The 15,132-nt window shown below is 50.9% G+C and overlaps 1 protein-coding gene across 3 annotated transcripts in view; it reads right to left on the bottom strand.

The window, feature by feature from the left end:
- Antxr1 (ANTXR cell adhesion molecule 1) overlaps positions 1–15,132 on the bottom strand; it is a 203,823-nt gene that overhangs the window by 47,160 nt on the left and 141,531 nt on the right. For all 3 annotated transcript variants that reach the window (XM_076567149.1, XM_076567150.1, XM_076567148.1), the window contains 3 exons: positions 8,461–8,556; positions 7,839–8,006; positions 342–422 (listed from right to left, as the gene is read on the bottom strand). In XM_076567149.1, the coding sequence (XP_076423264.1) occupies positions 342–422; positions 7,839–8,006; positions 8,461–8,556 (345 nt within the window). The remainder of the gene's footprint in view (positions 1–341; positions 423–7,838; positions 8,007–8,460; positions 8,557–15,132) is intronic.

Below are 15,132 nucleotides of genomic sequence, written 5' to 3'. Positions count from 1 at the left end.
GGAAGCTAAACCCAGTGAACTGCTGTCAAAGTCCTTTTCAGAAAAGCAAATCCAAACGCAAGGTCTGCTAACAACTAGGACTTAAGAAATTAGCATCTGATTTGTCAGCACAGGAAACAATAGCTAGTGTTATACATGAGCAGTTATTCCGGCACTGCTAAAACAGAGGGAAAGAGAAGAAGGAAGTGTGTGTGTGTGTGTGTGTGTGTGTGTGTGTGTGTGTGTGTGTGTGTGAGAGAGAGAGAGAGAGAGAGAGAGAGAGAGAGAGAGAGAGAGAGAGAGAGAGAGAGAGAGAAAGAGAGAGAGAGAGAGAGAGAGGAGAGCGCATTAGCGTATCTTACTGTGTCTCCTGGCTGGGGCCTCATCACGGACACTCGGTCATATCCTTTCCTTAGCAGAACCCACAAGGCATCGAGTTTTCCCTGAAACAAAACAGATGCAAGAAGGTTACACACAAAACCAGCCTGGTGGACAGCCGCTGCAGATCCGGAGAACTCTCGGGGTTCTCCCATCGAGTCAGAAGCAGAGCTCAGGCGACACTGTGAACAGGGCTAGGGACTCTCCACTCTCAGTGCAAGGGTACACTCTAAGGGCTGAGAACAGGGCTGGAAGATGCCTTGGAGGAGACGGTGCCTGCCACGCAAGCCTGAGGACCGAAATGCAGCTGCCTCCCACAGGTAAGCCATCCCAGTGCACAGGAGGGCAAGCTGGCCAGCCCGACCAGCTGATCGGTGAGTTCTGGGTTCAGCAAGAGACTGCCTTGATAATAAGGTGGGGAGTGATTGAGGAAGACACTCAGTGTCAATGTCTGCTTACACACTCACACACACACATACACTCACACAGACACAGACACACAGACACAGACACACAGACACACACACACACACACACACGCTCTCACACACACACGCTCACACACATGCTCACACAGACACACACACGCTCACACACACACACACACTCACACACACACGCACGCATACATGCACACACGCGTGCTCACACGTGCTCACACACACACATACACGCACGCGCGTGCGTGCGTGTGCGCACACACACACACTCACACAGACACACATGCACACACACACACACACACACACACATACATACAGCCCTGCCCCCCCCACCCCCCCCCACCCCCGGAGGTGGGGCAAAGGCCAGTTTAGTTCTAAATCTTCCACAGTGAGGCTCACTCAGTCTCTTGGATTTTGCCCTCACGGCCTCCCTCCTGGGGCCATATCTCACACCACAACGGAGTCCTCTCAGTTTTCACTTGGTGGTCAGTTAAAGAAGACAATGGTGACAGCTATAGGGCAATTCCTTGTCCTCCCCACAAGGAAAAACAACCACCAGGGGCCCCTACATGGAGGTCACGGCCAGGCCCTCAGTAGCTGTAGAGTGCTCGGTTGATGATAAGAGCGCACCTCAAAGAGAACTCCCTGGAACCTCCGACTGGTACTTTATAGGACAAAAGGGGCTTCGTTGACCAACTCAAAGATGGGGATGAGAAACCAGCCTGGACCACCCAGGGTGGGCCCAAGGAGGCCACACAGGTCCTTCACCACGGGAGACAGGAGGGAGGGTCAGAGCTGGGTCTCAGGGTGACTCACTTAGAGGACTCTAACCAGGGGTACTGGCCTGAGGGAGGGAAGGAGCCCAAGCCTATTAAGTTCTGGAAGCCTTAGATCTGCACAAGGAAACAGATTTTCTTCTGGAGCCTCTGAAAGGAGAAGAGCCTGGTCCCGACTTAGGCTTTTAGCCCGGTAAGACTCGTGGGCTTCTCACCTTCAGAACTGTGAGCTAAGAAATCTGTGCTGTATGTATGTAACCTCTTGGAGTCTATCATGTATGATAACAGTGACAGGAAACCAGGCCAGCCCTGGCCACCCACTGCCGTATTCTGTGGTCACCAGCTTACCCTTTACCTCTGCCCACTGGAACACCAACTTGACCAAAGCAGAGTGTTTGGTTCTGTTCACGGCTATGTGACTGTTGCTGGGTGCCGAACCACACCACAGCCTCTCATTTATTTCTCTCATCAGTCTCCAGAGCAGTCTGGAGAAAGTGGAGACTCCGAGGGATCATATGACTCTCCCACAAACAGACACCTTGTCACCAGGAGTTGTAATCGGAGCTCGCGTATGTCTGACTCCAGAGCTCACGCACCGCGGGTCCTGCTCGTGAAGGTCTGGCTGAAGAGCTTTACCTCACAGCATGGACAGCAGGGCTGCAACCCTTTAGGCTCCCATGGGATCGATTTTAGGTGTTAGGACTAGACATTTAGAGAAATATAATGGGAAATGTTAGGGCGAAGAGCACGTGATGAGGAGAGTGTTATTTTGTGACGGCTGTGTTTTGGTTGTGTGCATACGTATCTTAGAACCCTTAGCTCTGATAGGTTGACCTTCTGAACTCTAGTTGTCACCTGCTGTATACTCCCGCGGTCTTTTGCTACCAGCAGCTCTCGGTACATGTGCTTCACTCGGGTGAACTGCTCTCTCTGGCTTAGACCACCTCACTCCACTGTCTCTTCAGTGTTCTGAACTCTGACTGCCCCACGAGCGAACCCAAAGCCCTCCATTTGTGGCGCAGGAAGGAAGGCAGATAACCACGCAGCCTCCGCCTCTTTCTGTGCCTACAGCAGGTGGCTTCCAAGGCAAGAGTTGAAGGAAGCGTTAGGGAAGAGAGCGGGCCGGTCACAGCCGGCCAAGCCAATGAAATAACTCAGCAGGTAACTGAGCTTGCAAGGCTAGCTGGTCACCTGAGTTTGATTCCCAGAACCCACGTAAAGGTGGAAGGAGAGAGCAGACTGACTCCACAAAGTTGTCCTGACCTCCACAGGTGAGCTGAGGCACAAGCTCCTCTCCCATCATGCACTCTCTCTCACACAACAATACATTTTTAAAATTAAATAATCAAAAAAGCTTTAAAGTCAGCCAAGTTTCTGACGAAGGTTCTCAGCGCCCACATTTTCTGACCACGGCAGAAGTGCCACTTGAAAGCCACAGTGCCAGGCTTATTCATGACTCCCTTTTCAAACCACAAGTGTCCCAGAGGACCAGAGGATCCCTTCCCTAAGGCCCAAGGCGGGTGGGGTGGGCACTTTCTCTGTCACATTTGGGTGTCCCATCAGGCTCAGCTTGTACACACCATAAACTTTAGACTCTGGTCTTCATTCCCTGGGCAGAATGGCAGCTGCTTCTGTGAAACTATTACGAAGACTCCACCCCAAACCTCAGAGCCCCAGCCAGGGTTTAGCTGACATTTAAAATAGCTTCTTCCATAGGAAGCTGACACAGCTTGACGATAATATGGGAAATTTACCAGGACCAGGCTCCACAACCACACCTCACTCTGCCTCAGAGGATAAGTTAAATGCATGGAGAGAGGCGAAGGCCTATGCAGCTTGGCCTGGGCTACGGTGAGACCCAGCGGACCACCATCTAAGCCCCCTGCTTGCATTACTGTTTTCTCTTTCAGTTTGTTGTCCTTGAGGGCTGTCTTAGCCAGTGGATTCGGCTGAGATGGAAACTTGAACATAGCTCCGTTTATAGCGCTGCTCTGAATAGAAAGCTAAATTTCTATACTTTGAAATACACAATAGTTTAATCCACAACCCTGTCACTCACAGTCTGCCTGTCCTGTGGGGAGCAGCCCGTCTGTCTTTCAAGGCAGGCTCTGGCTTGGCCCTTATCTGTCATTTCTCTCACTTCCTGACATGTGGAGAAGCTACTGGAAAAAAAGAGATGGATAGTTCCTCTGAAGTCTGCAGTCAGTCCTCGTTCTCATCCATCTGGTGGCCATGTATCTGGGCATGACTTAACTTGTCTGAAATGACCAGTTCTGTTTAATGAGAAGCATGGGGTGCCGTAAACCAAGGAAGCAGAAACCAAGCAAAGGAAAATGCAGTTAAATACCAGGGGAAATTGCCCCATCCTGAGCCTGGAACCAGGATGGGGAGAGTGTGGTTGGTGTGGTCAGTGTCTTAATATAGCACGGGGCACGATGGGGGGGGGCAAGAGGAGGAGCCCCCCGTAACCCTTTCCCCTCAGCTCCTGCGGGGCTGCTTGGCGAGCAGGCCCACCTGCTGCTCCGTGCTCGGGATGAAGGGAGGAGGTGGGTCCGTTGTGACCCATTTTACCCAGCAGATGATTCCAGCCACTTTTGCTGGAGAGCGAGACCTGGTCCCAGGATCTGAGAGTTTTGTGCTGGGCGCAGGGTTCTCCCTGCTCACAGTGGGAATGGAAGGTGGACTCGGGGTGGACCGGCCATTCTTCAGGAGCTGCCTGTCCTCACCTACTGTCTGCACATCTTTGCATGCTGCCTCTGCCCCAGCTAGCTTCTTCTGCTGAGGGTGAGCGGGGGTGTTCATTTCTTCTGCCCCTGTCCACTTCCCTGTCTCCCTGCGGTAACTGTATTCTTATAGGGCACAGGTCTACACACACCTTCTAGAAGGGGCCAAAGAACAAAGACTAGGCTTCAGGAAGAGGAAAACGGAGGAGGGTATGTAAGGACTTATACAATCAGTTAAAACCGTCCAAGCTGCAGTCTCTGGGGGCTCAGATGTGCACCAGACACACCAGGGCTACGACTCATACGCGCTGGCCGCACTGTGACAGCACACAGAGGACCCGCACAAGTTCAAGCCGGACAGAATTCCAGCATGGAGGACGGGAAGTGGCCACAGAGTCCCATCCCTAGCCAAGAAGCTATTTGCGGTTGATAGCCACTGGGAAAGAGAAAAATCAGAAAATTTCTCCAGTGAATGTCACTGGGTCTATCGACCACACGCCAGGGCAGGCCCCGTGTCCAGGATTGGCCAACACAAAACACACTGCATGCTTTTGGTGTGCTTTTTTTTTTTTGTTTGTCTTTTTTTGCTTATTGTTTGTTTTTAATTGAGAGAGACAGAGAGAGAGAGAGAGAGAGAAGTTGGGTGGAGGGAAGAGAAAATTATGATCAAAATAGATCTTATAACACTTTTTAAAATAAAACAAATGTCAAAGTCATCTTTAGCTCGTGGGCCATGAGAAAACAGGTGGTGGGGTAGATAAAGGTTCTGACCTCTGGTCCTCAGCCACAGCTACGGGGGGCCGTGCTCTCCTCACTGGGCCCCCCAGGCCTAGGGGTGTAATGATTCCTCTTGCTCCTGGTGGCCTCACTGTGGGGCCCCTGAGCCTGGCTCACCTTCTCTCAGCCCCGCCCTCTGCAGTGTGCCTTCTGTGTCAGGGCAGAACCATGACCAACACCACGAGGGGGTACCTACCACGCTCACGGGACTGTCTAGTTGAGGAGGTCCTGTTGATGCCCACAGGCATCTTCACTAGAAAAGGCTCAGCACGAAGTGCGCGTGTTAAACACATGAGGAAACTCTGGACTGCTGGGAGAAAACCTGCTCACCCTCTGGACTTCTCAGGTCCTTCCTGTCCTTCTGCCCTCCTTCACAAATCTTTCATCAAATGTCCTCTTCCTGGACAGAGCATGCCGATGGAACCGTGCAGTCGGATGGTATGCTAGGGAGTGGCTTCTTGGCCATGCCCCATGTGTCAGCTCTTCAGTGGGAGCTGGTGGAGTGGCTGCCTGCTCTGTGTCGGGTTCCACGCTGTTTACTGGGGCTTCAAAGCAGAGTCGGTGCCCGCAGGGGGTGAGATTCAGTGAGAAGGCTCATAAAACCCGAGATAATCTCCTTAATTGCCACCCACCCACCTCCTACCTAGCAGAGGGCATGTGTGACTGCTGGCATTAGCTGTTTCGCCAGGCAGGAGGAGCCTGTAAGCTTGCTCGTGACCAGAGTCGTGCCCAGGCTTCCTCCATCTGTCCTGTGAGGTGTCTCCAAGACTTGCATTCCAAGTCACTTAACATCAATGCAGTGGGTGTTAAAAGGGCCCTGATGTGAAATGGAGCCTGGGTTTCCTTGCTGAGGCTCCTGACATATCACAGAGAAATGGCCAAGCTCTTTGCTCTTTGCAATCACCGGGGCGCCCAGTTCCTATCCTCTGAGATCCAGCCCTGCCTCAGGCAATGCTGTCCCTGACCTCTGGTGACAACTTGTCTACTGAGCTTATTAAAACCCAGATTCTGGGCCCTTCGTTGGAGTTTCTGATGCAGCCAGTCTTAGAGGGGACCCCTCAATGTGTTTTCTGACAGGTTCATGGGCTGATGGTTTGGGGACCTCACTGTGAGAATGTGTGGTTTAATATAATGACCAAGGAAGGTCAGGAGTCAGGATCCTAGCGTGGTGACATATGCCTGTGATCCTTCTGCCGTGAGTTCCAGGCCATCCTGTGTAACTTAGGAAGACTTCTTCTCAAAGAGGAAGGGGCGAGGGGAGCACCAGCCAGCCAGAAGTCCTTGGGACAACAGAAGAGTGTTGGATTGGAAGTTTGGGTGTGGAATCTTAAGAACTGGCAGGTGGAGTAGTTTTGAGCTGGCAGCTGAAATAGGCAAGGCTTGAGGGCATCTTGGAGGCCTTTTGTGAGATTGGACCTCCAAGCCCGGGATCCCCATTCTGGCTTCCTCTCCCCACCATTACCTAGCGCAAACAGGGCTGAGAAGTCCCTCCACTCAGTACCCGTGCCCAGCACAGCAGGGACCTGACAGGACTCACTGAGCAGATGCGGACTACAGGAGGGTGCTGGCAACATTTTCAGATTTCTAAATGTATTTGTCCACATCCTGATTCATTCAGCAAAACCCAGTCTGAGGCCACTGGTTAAGAAAGGAACAACATGCCCTTCTAACCTCGACGATTCCAGATGTGAAAATTCAGCTATAACCAAGGATGCGGTGTTAGTCACAAGGTGGATTCCTGAAAATGGCAGGACAGAAAATCCCCTTTCTTCTCATCTCTGAGGATCCTCTCGGCTCCTTCCTGTCTGCACATGTCTGCACGCCACTGCACGTTCCTCACTGAGAAGAAATAGCAGCAACAGCTGCTCCTCTAGGCAGCCGGGCTTCAACAGCTCAGAGTTCAACCCTTTGCCTCGGGGAATTATCCTAAAAAAAGAATCTGAAGGCTTTAAACAAGCCCGAACGGAACCTGCATCAAAGTTCCCGGGAGCCTGAGCTCACTCTGCTGAGAAACAGCAGCTTCCAGTCCAGTCACATTCTACCCAGAAGTGTGCGCATGTGCGTGTGGAGGCCAGAGATTGACTTGTGTGTCTGTTTCAGTCACCCTCTGCTTTACTTTTTGAGATGTAGTCTCTGAACCCAGAGTGCACTGATTTGGCTAGAGTTCCAGAGGTCTTTGTTTACTGTTTGCATAGTAATCACCTTACAGACTCAACCATCTCCCCAACCCTGGCATTTCTTTTGATTTGTGTAAGGGCTGTTCTAAAGCTAAGAAATACTCAGAGAAGGGGGGAAAAATTGTCGGTGCAGCTCCCAGAAGAGGGGCAAGGCTGTGGGCACGTGTGTGGGTGGGAAAGGGACTAACTGGCTCTCACACGTTCACTAGAGGCTCAGGAGTGGGTCCAGCTGAAACCTTGGGTTGCAAACCTTGGAGAAAAGACTTTGTGGGAGTTGGGATGGCTTTTGTCCAGAGTCCTCAGCTCTAAGTTTCTAGGCTTCTGATGGTTGTCACAGTGCAGGTGTGCAGGGGCAAGGACGCAGAGAAGAGTGCTGACCCCACCCACCGATTTAAAGCCCTCTGTTCCCATGGTGACCAAAGGCCCTTGGAAGCATTCCTCACCTCCCAGGACTTAACCTCCCAAGAAGCCAGAGTCAGGGCCTGGAGCTGATGGTGGAAGGCAGGGAGAAAGATAATAGAGAAGAAAAGACCGGCTCACAGCTGGGAAGAGGGAATGTCGGAGGGACTCTGGGCAGAGACATACCTTGATGGGCGAGTACCACTTCCGGGGGGAAGAAGGCCGGCGCATGTTGTTGTTGAGATTTCGGGGCTCCGGGAACTCATACTCTTGCTCCGGCATCTTGACTCTCGCATTCTTTGCCTTTTCCAACTTAGCACCTTCTTCTGTGGAGCCCTTTTCTCCCCAGCGGACCTAACGGAAGTGAAACCCCATAAAACAAAGTCACAGGATTGCACAGTCTGCCCCTCGAGAACCAGAGTGACGGGGTGATGTGCACGCTACCGGGTCCTCTATTCCTTGAGGATCATGAGCCAGAGAAGTAGGGTGTGTGGAAAAAGGGGAAGCGGAGAGCATGAAGGTTGGCAAAAGTGGGGAGCCATGGGCTGGAAGAAGTGGGGTTTTAGTCCAATACAAACAGAAACCACTGTGGGGGGGGGGTGAGGTTTGGCAAACGAGTGACCTCTGCTGACTCATGACGGGCAAGATGCAGGCATGCAGTTAAAAGGCTGTACCATTCCACCACCCCATCTTTGTGTCTCATAAGCCACCTCTCCCCAACCCCAAGGATGGACTACCAGCATTCGCTCTGGGGTTCTATCCCCAGGCGGTTGGCACACAGACAGTTGTGTGACGGCTGAGCTCTTACCTCCATCCTCTTAATGCCTCCAACACCTCGTCCACCGTAGTAAGAGGCGTCTACCGTGGGCCATTTCTTCTTTGGCAGACCGTCATCGTCTTCTTCCTGCCGAGAGATTGTGACACATAAAGACAAAGTCCCCTAAGACTGTGTGTGTCTACTATGGTGAGGTGGACAGGAGCAAGCTGGTACAGTCAAGCCACACAGTTTCAGGGCACAGTTGAGTCGCCATGCTCACTGACTCTGGAGGTCATGCAGGCTCTCTAAGTACATTGTCCTGATCCATGAACTGGGTGTTAAACAGTCTGTGGACAGCCCCAGGAGCAGGGTGCTGTTTGAACGTGCCACGGGACTTCATGCGGTGGGAGAATAATCCCTGATACAACAGTGTTAGGAGATGATGCCTGACAAGAGCTGAGCAGGTCTCAGGGCTGCGTCTTGTCGTAAGTGAGCAGCAATGGCCGCCATTGCTAAACTTTCTTGCCCTTCTACTTCTGCTCTGGATGATGCATGAAAAGGTCTCACTAGACGCAGGCCCCTTGCCCCTGGACTTCCCGGAACTGTAAGAAATTAGTTCCTTTTCTTGGTAAATCATCCAGCCTTGGGCACTGTGTTACAGAAAGTCAGCATTAGGAGGAGATGGTTTTATGAGTGTCATCATTTGTTAATTACAGAAGTGTAAACACTGGACATCATCTACCCCAGCTGTTCTGTGAGACACAAGAGGCTGTCACATCCAGAGCAGTGGAGGTGAAGTTCTGATTTGGTGTCGTGACACCCTGTGCAGTGGATGCCCCACCCCTTAGTGGATGCCCCACCCCTTAGTGGATACCCCACCTCTTAGTGAAAGAACTTGCTTCACATCTGTGTTTGTTTTTTTCTCCCCAGATTTGGAGACACTCTGAATGCTTATGTATAGAAAACACAAAAATCCATCTTTATCTTTTTCTTGATTCCTGGCACACTCCAGGCACCCCTTTCTCGACTTCTCCACTCCCATGTGGGGGACCCTGGGAAAGGAGGGCGGGTCATCCAGAGACAGGCGCACTCCACCCCCCCCCCACCCCCCCCACCCCCGCAACGTGTAGAGTCACAACAGGAAATACTTAGACATACGCTCAGCTCCACCAAGATTCTCTTTAGTCCCTGACCTGAGCTTCCCCTCCAAACTCAAACAACAGCCACGAAAGTCAACACGGAGCCCAAGGTCTGAGCAAAGGGAGAGTCAGCCTTTCCCTGCAGTTAGCACAGCTCTGTTTATGCACCAGAGTCTGCAGAGTTGCGCAATCCCGGGAGCGGGAGAACCTTTGATGTGTCTTTTCACTTGGCCAAACGTTGATGGAGTAAACTCACGGGGCTCAGCGCATACCCTCTGACAGCCGGCAGTATTGGAGGGTGCGGAGGGTGCAGTTCTACATCTAGTTAAAGATTAAAGGCTTCTGGAAAGTGTCTTCCCCCAGTCACCTTCAGGGATATATCCAGGAGAAGGAATCATTAGCACAGATTTTTTTTTTTTTTTTTTTTTGGTAAATAAACTTTGGTGACCTCCATGGTTGCTGGAGGTAAGGATTGGCTGAACCAAACTGTTTCATAGTATCAAGTAGCAGGAGCCAGGGCCTTGCGGGAAATCAGCAGGGGGTGGTCAGAAAAGAATGGCCTGAGCCCCCATACTCTGTGAGGGTACCCACAGGAGATGGCAGGGAGAACGGATGGCAGGGTGGGAGAGGAGAGCCAGCCACACCCACAGCCGCACAGTGCTGCCCTCCAGTCCCTTACATGGGCCGTCGGACCTTCAAGGAGGAAGCCTAGCTGGGGAGAGGGGTGGGAGTGGAGACGCAGAGGTACCCAGCAAATTCAGGGGACGAAATGACATGGACACTGAGAGCTGCCAGCCGTGTGAGGAGGTGACAGCTGGGGCAGGAGTCCGCTCTCTCCTCAGGGGAAGTCATGCTTAAATCTTAGAGGATGTGGTGGCCCCAGACGTCGCTAGACTGACATCTGGGCAACATCATGGCAGCACATCGCTCAGATGGCAGAGGCCCATTCTGACGTGTTTGTCTCTAGGAAGACCGAGACCCTGTGCTGTTTTAATTCTCCCTGCTGTGCCAGGCTTTGGTACAATCCCACAATGCAATGTGCAGGGGTCTGTGTGCCGCCTCCATGTCTCCTACCCATTCTTCCAGACATTTCATGAATTACCTAACCTGTGTAGAGTCCCGGTTCCCCAGAGAATTCAAAGCTCCTTATGCTAACCTCTACTGACTCAACAAATATTTAATTATTAGTTATTAAGGAAAACTGTGGGTAGAAGGGTTGAGGTTCCAGATTTTGGGGCTCCCTGTGTTTTGAACGTATGCAGGGTGCCACTACCGGTTCAGGATGAAGGATGCCCCTGGGGCTGGGCATCGGCTGGTCTTCAAAGCACTGTGCTGTTCTTGCTTTTCTGATATCCACACACTGGAAGAGCCAGATGAACAGTGTGGACCAAGGGGAACTTCGTCCCCTAGCTCCCTGTGAGGACCCCTGGGAAACCATGGTGGAAGCAGAGTCCAGCCCATGCTTTCCAACTAACTTTAAGTATGGTGGAACCCTAGCACATCTTGAACCCATATGATAAACCCTGTCTGACCCGAACAAGAACCGCTTGAACGTCCTTTCCTCCATTCCCTCCAGCAACCGTAGCGGAGCCCCCATGCCAGCGCGGCATTAGAGGCAGACAGAGAGTAGGCAGCGGCTAGCGTTTATAGAGGAGGAAGCTTTGTGAACCTGACAAGAAGGAAGCCCAAGGCAGCAGAAATGCCCAGGCTGGAGGGCTGAGGAAGGCAGACCAGACTGCCATGTCTCCTGTGGCCTTTGGGGTAAGCATCAAAGACCCTCTCATCGGTTTGGGAGGTGGATTCATAGGCCCGAACAGTTCAGCAAGACTTCCATTTGTAAATACAAAACAACAACAACAACAGCAACAACAACAACAGAGTCCCCCCCGCCACTAGAGAAAAAAAAGAAAGAAAGAAACAAACAAACAAAAAAACCAAACGAACGAACAAACAAACACCCACAAAAGAATGAAAACTTCTGCTTTTCTGAGTTGCATTTAGCATGCCATGGCATGATCACCTCTGTCTACACACTGATGAAGGTCAGTCAACACAACGATTCTCTGTGTTCTTCGGTAATCAACAGTGTGTTTATTTTCTCAGGAGTTCCTTTTTAAAACGGCATTGAAATGTAGAGTACTGCACTCTGGTCCGTGCCGGAACTTCCGTCTGGGGTGCACATGTGTGTGAACACGGGCATGAGGCCACTAGTAAGACGTTTCCTGGTGGGAGGTTGGCCCTGACTCTGCACGTGGTGAGGTGCAGCTGGAGATGCTGCCTGCTGCAGTGGGGATCTGACTTGCTCAGGCTCCCGACAAGTTCACCCACTCTTCACGGCCTGGTTTTCCTATCTAACAAGTTCTCGCACGGTAGTGAACCTGGAAACACACTCACCATCGAAAGCCGCGTGCTGTTCACAGAGCTTGCCCACTACTAAAGCCTTTGGCAGGCTACTCTGCCTTTGGATAAGAACCACCAGCCCACAGACAGCTCCATTCTCAGTCCTCTCGGGCTCTTGCACCCCACCCCACACACATCCTGACGAGGCAGTGGTTTCTAAGGTCTCAGGGTGGGATGCGATAGAGTGGAAGTAGGAAAGAAGGGAGGCCGGTGGACTCGGGGCTGGAGACAGCAAAGGAGAACAGACGTACAAGGGGACCCAGGACAGGGCAGAGCTAGGTGGCCATCTTCACGCCAGTCTTAAGAGAGCCTGTTGTGCTGATTTCCCATGGGAGGCCTTACCTTGTCAGAGGAGGGAATGGGGAAGGGGGATGAATTGCAGTGTAGGGGGAAGGCTGGGGGGCGGGAGGAGGGAAGAGGGGGGGGAATCTGTGGTTGGTGTGTAAAATGAATAAAAAAAATTCTTAATAAAGGAGAGAGAGAGAGAGAGAGAGAGAGAGAGAGAGAGAGAGAGAGAGAGAGAGAGAGAGAGAGAGAGAGAGAGAAAGACTGTTGTGGGCCTTGTTGAAGCCTCCTGGGTCTGGGTGGGGTGACGCAGCCATTCAGGAACAGGAGCTCCCCAAGGACTGGAGGATCCAGTGTTACCAAGGGGTCACCAAACTCCTCAGGATTGGTCAAGAAAGGACTGCACTGTGCATCCCTCTCAGCTTCAAGCTCAGACCTTCGTCCTATCTTGGGTGAAATACTGCTAATAATTTGATTTGGTAAGTGCCCAAAGGCCCGTGCGTTAAAGCTGTGGTTTCCAGCCCACGGCGTGGTTAAGCGGAGGCAAATCTTTAAGACGTGAAGCCTACTGGGAGGAAGTTAGGTCATTTAGGGTGTATCCATGGAGGTGTATTGTGACCCTGATCCTTCCCTATCACTCTGCTTCCTGGCCACCTCCTTTGTGGGGAGCCTCTGAGTGTGGTGTGCCGTCAGCTCCACAGTGAAGAGCCACGGAACCACCGACCGAAACCTCGGACGCTAAACACACTTCTCTTTTTAGATTGCCTGTCTCGGGTGTCTAGTTACAGGGATGGAAATTTGGTTGACATAGCTATCTTTCCCTTACTATACCTCAGTTTTCCACTTATAAAATGGGGTTATAACAGTGCAGCTTGATTCTCAGGCTGTTGATCGACTAAATGAAACAGTACAGAAAAGGTTATTTCTGTGTACAGCTGCCTGGATAGTCCTAAAACCCTAGCAAATATTCTCTCTCCATAACTACTCTTCTGACAAATTTTAATGGGCTCAGATACACTATATACTCGGAGCCTCTTCCTTTTTTCTTGACTGGGGCCAACCTTAGGCTGCCTATCACAGTGCACCACAGTGCTTATTATGGAGTTGTTGAATGGGTAAAAATGCAAAAAGAAATTATTATTATTGTGTGTGTGTGAGCAGTGAGCACACATGTGATGCGTGTGTGTGGGTGCCCAGCTGGTATACAAAGGTCAGAGGACAATCTTGTGGAGTCACTTCTGTCCTTCAACCTTTACATGGGTTCTGGGGGTCAAACTCAGGTCACCAGGCTTGCAGGGCAAATGTCTTTACCTGCTTAGCCACCTTCCTGATCCAGAGGTTTTTTTTTTAAGATTTTTAATTAACGAATTAATTAATTAACTTATTTGTTTTATGTGTATAAGTGTTTGTTTGTATGCATATGCACCACATGTATGCCTGATACAGAGGCCAGAAGAGGGTGTTGGATCTTCTGGAACTAGAGTTACAGATGATTGTGAGCTACCATGTAAGTTCTAGGAACTGAACCCAGAACCTCTGCCAGAGCAGCCTGTGCTCTTAACCCCTGAGCCATCTCTCCAGGCCCTGACACAGAGTTTTCAGTATCTAGAAAATATGGTGGCTGTTCCCAGGTAGTTTTCCTGTATCCTGTTTGACCTTTACAATGTCCTCAAAGCAGAGCCTAATGTTTTAATTAGTTGCATGCTAAAAAGTGCAACATTTAACCTTTCACTAGTCGAAGTGTTTGGGTAGCTCCTTGGCTTATTTCTGATAGGGCATTTGATTGAGGAAGTCAGATGTTTCCCATGAAACAGGGCGAGGAGCTCCAGGCTTCAGGAGGAGCTGCTTGGTCTTCCCTTGGCAAATGAAATGGACTGCTACCCTGGGGTCTAGTCAAGGCAGCACTGAGTAGGAAAACTTCATGTGCTCGGTGATGAGCAAGAGATTCATAAACTAGGAGTCTGCCTTTTTTCCTGACTAGGGCAGATCTTGGGAGGAATGCCCGAATTTTCAGAATATTGACATGCTTGTATATCTGCATGTATCTAAGATGCGATTTCTTCCAGCTAAGCCACATCCAACCTTCCTCTCAGTCATAGGCTTTCTTGATATGGGCTGCCTTTCAAATGTGGCAGGGTCTTTGGGAACCTATATGAAAGGCAGGTGGGAAAAGAATATGATGTGTATTCCTGGTTTTGGCTTATACTTAGGTACTCAATTAGACTGAAGTATAGCTTATTATAGCACACTGTGATCTACTTCTTCAAGAGAAATTATCATCTCCATGCTCAAGGGTGCTAATTTGGTAGAGAGACAGTGCTGATTGGACCAGGAAGGGGCACCTGACCCAAGTTCATCCAGGCCATTGGCTGGCTGTGACCTGTGATTTATGATCAAGAGATGCATGCATTGGGTTAAGGACTGTCCCCTGCTGGGAACTGAGAGCTAGAGACCAAAGGACTGAGGTTGTATTTATTGGGGCAGAAGCTGAAATGAAGGCCCAGGCCATGCCATCATCTGGGGTCAAAGCAGAAAGGGTCCCCACAGACTCGAGTTATGAGATCATGGAGGAGGCCCGTGAGGAGAGAGCAGAGGGAAGCAGAGTCCTGGAGAGAAACAGAATGCAAGGAGAGAGAGGCGAGGAAGGAGGTGGATGCCTGGGGTTGCTTGCCTTGTGTATTTTGCCAACCACACTCTCCCTGGGTCCACCCATCTCCGTCTAAACAGTCAATAGTGATATGAAGTCAAACCCTTTCTCTGCCATGTATACACGATCCAGGTAAGCATTAGTTACTGAATCCTTCATGGTTGAATAACATAATGTCTTGAGGGAGCCATGTCTCCACAAGTGAACGGCACGACTCTAACTCAAATGTAGTCATGGCATCATGGAGGTGAT

This window comes from Peromyscus maniculatus, chromosome 3 (genome assembly GCF_049852395.1).
Source record: "Peromyscus maniculatus bairdii isolate BWxNUB_F1_BW_parent chromosome 3, HU_Pman_BW_mat_3.1, whole genome shotgun sequence".
Taxonomy (NCBI): Eukaryota; Metazoa; Chordata; class Mammalia; order Rodentia; family Cricetidae; genus Peromyscus; species Peromyscus maniculatus.
This window is presented reverse-complemented; position numbering and strand designations above follow the sequence as displayed.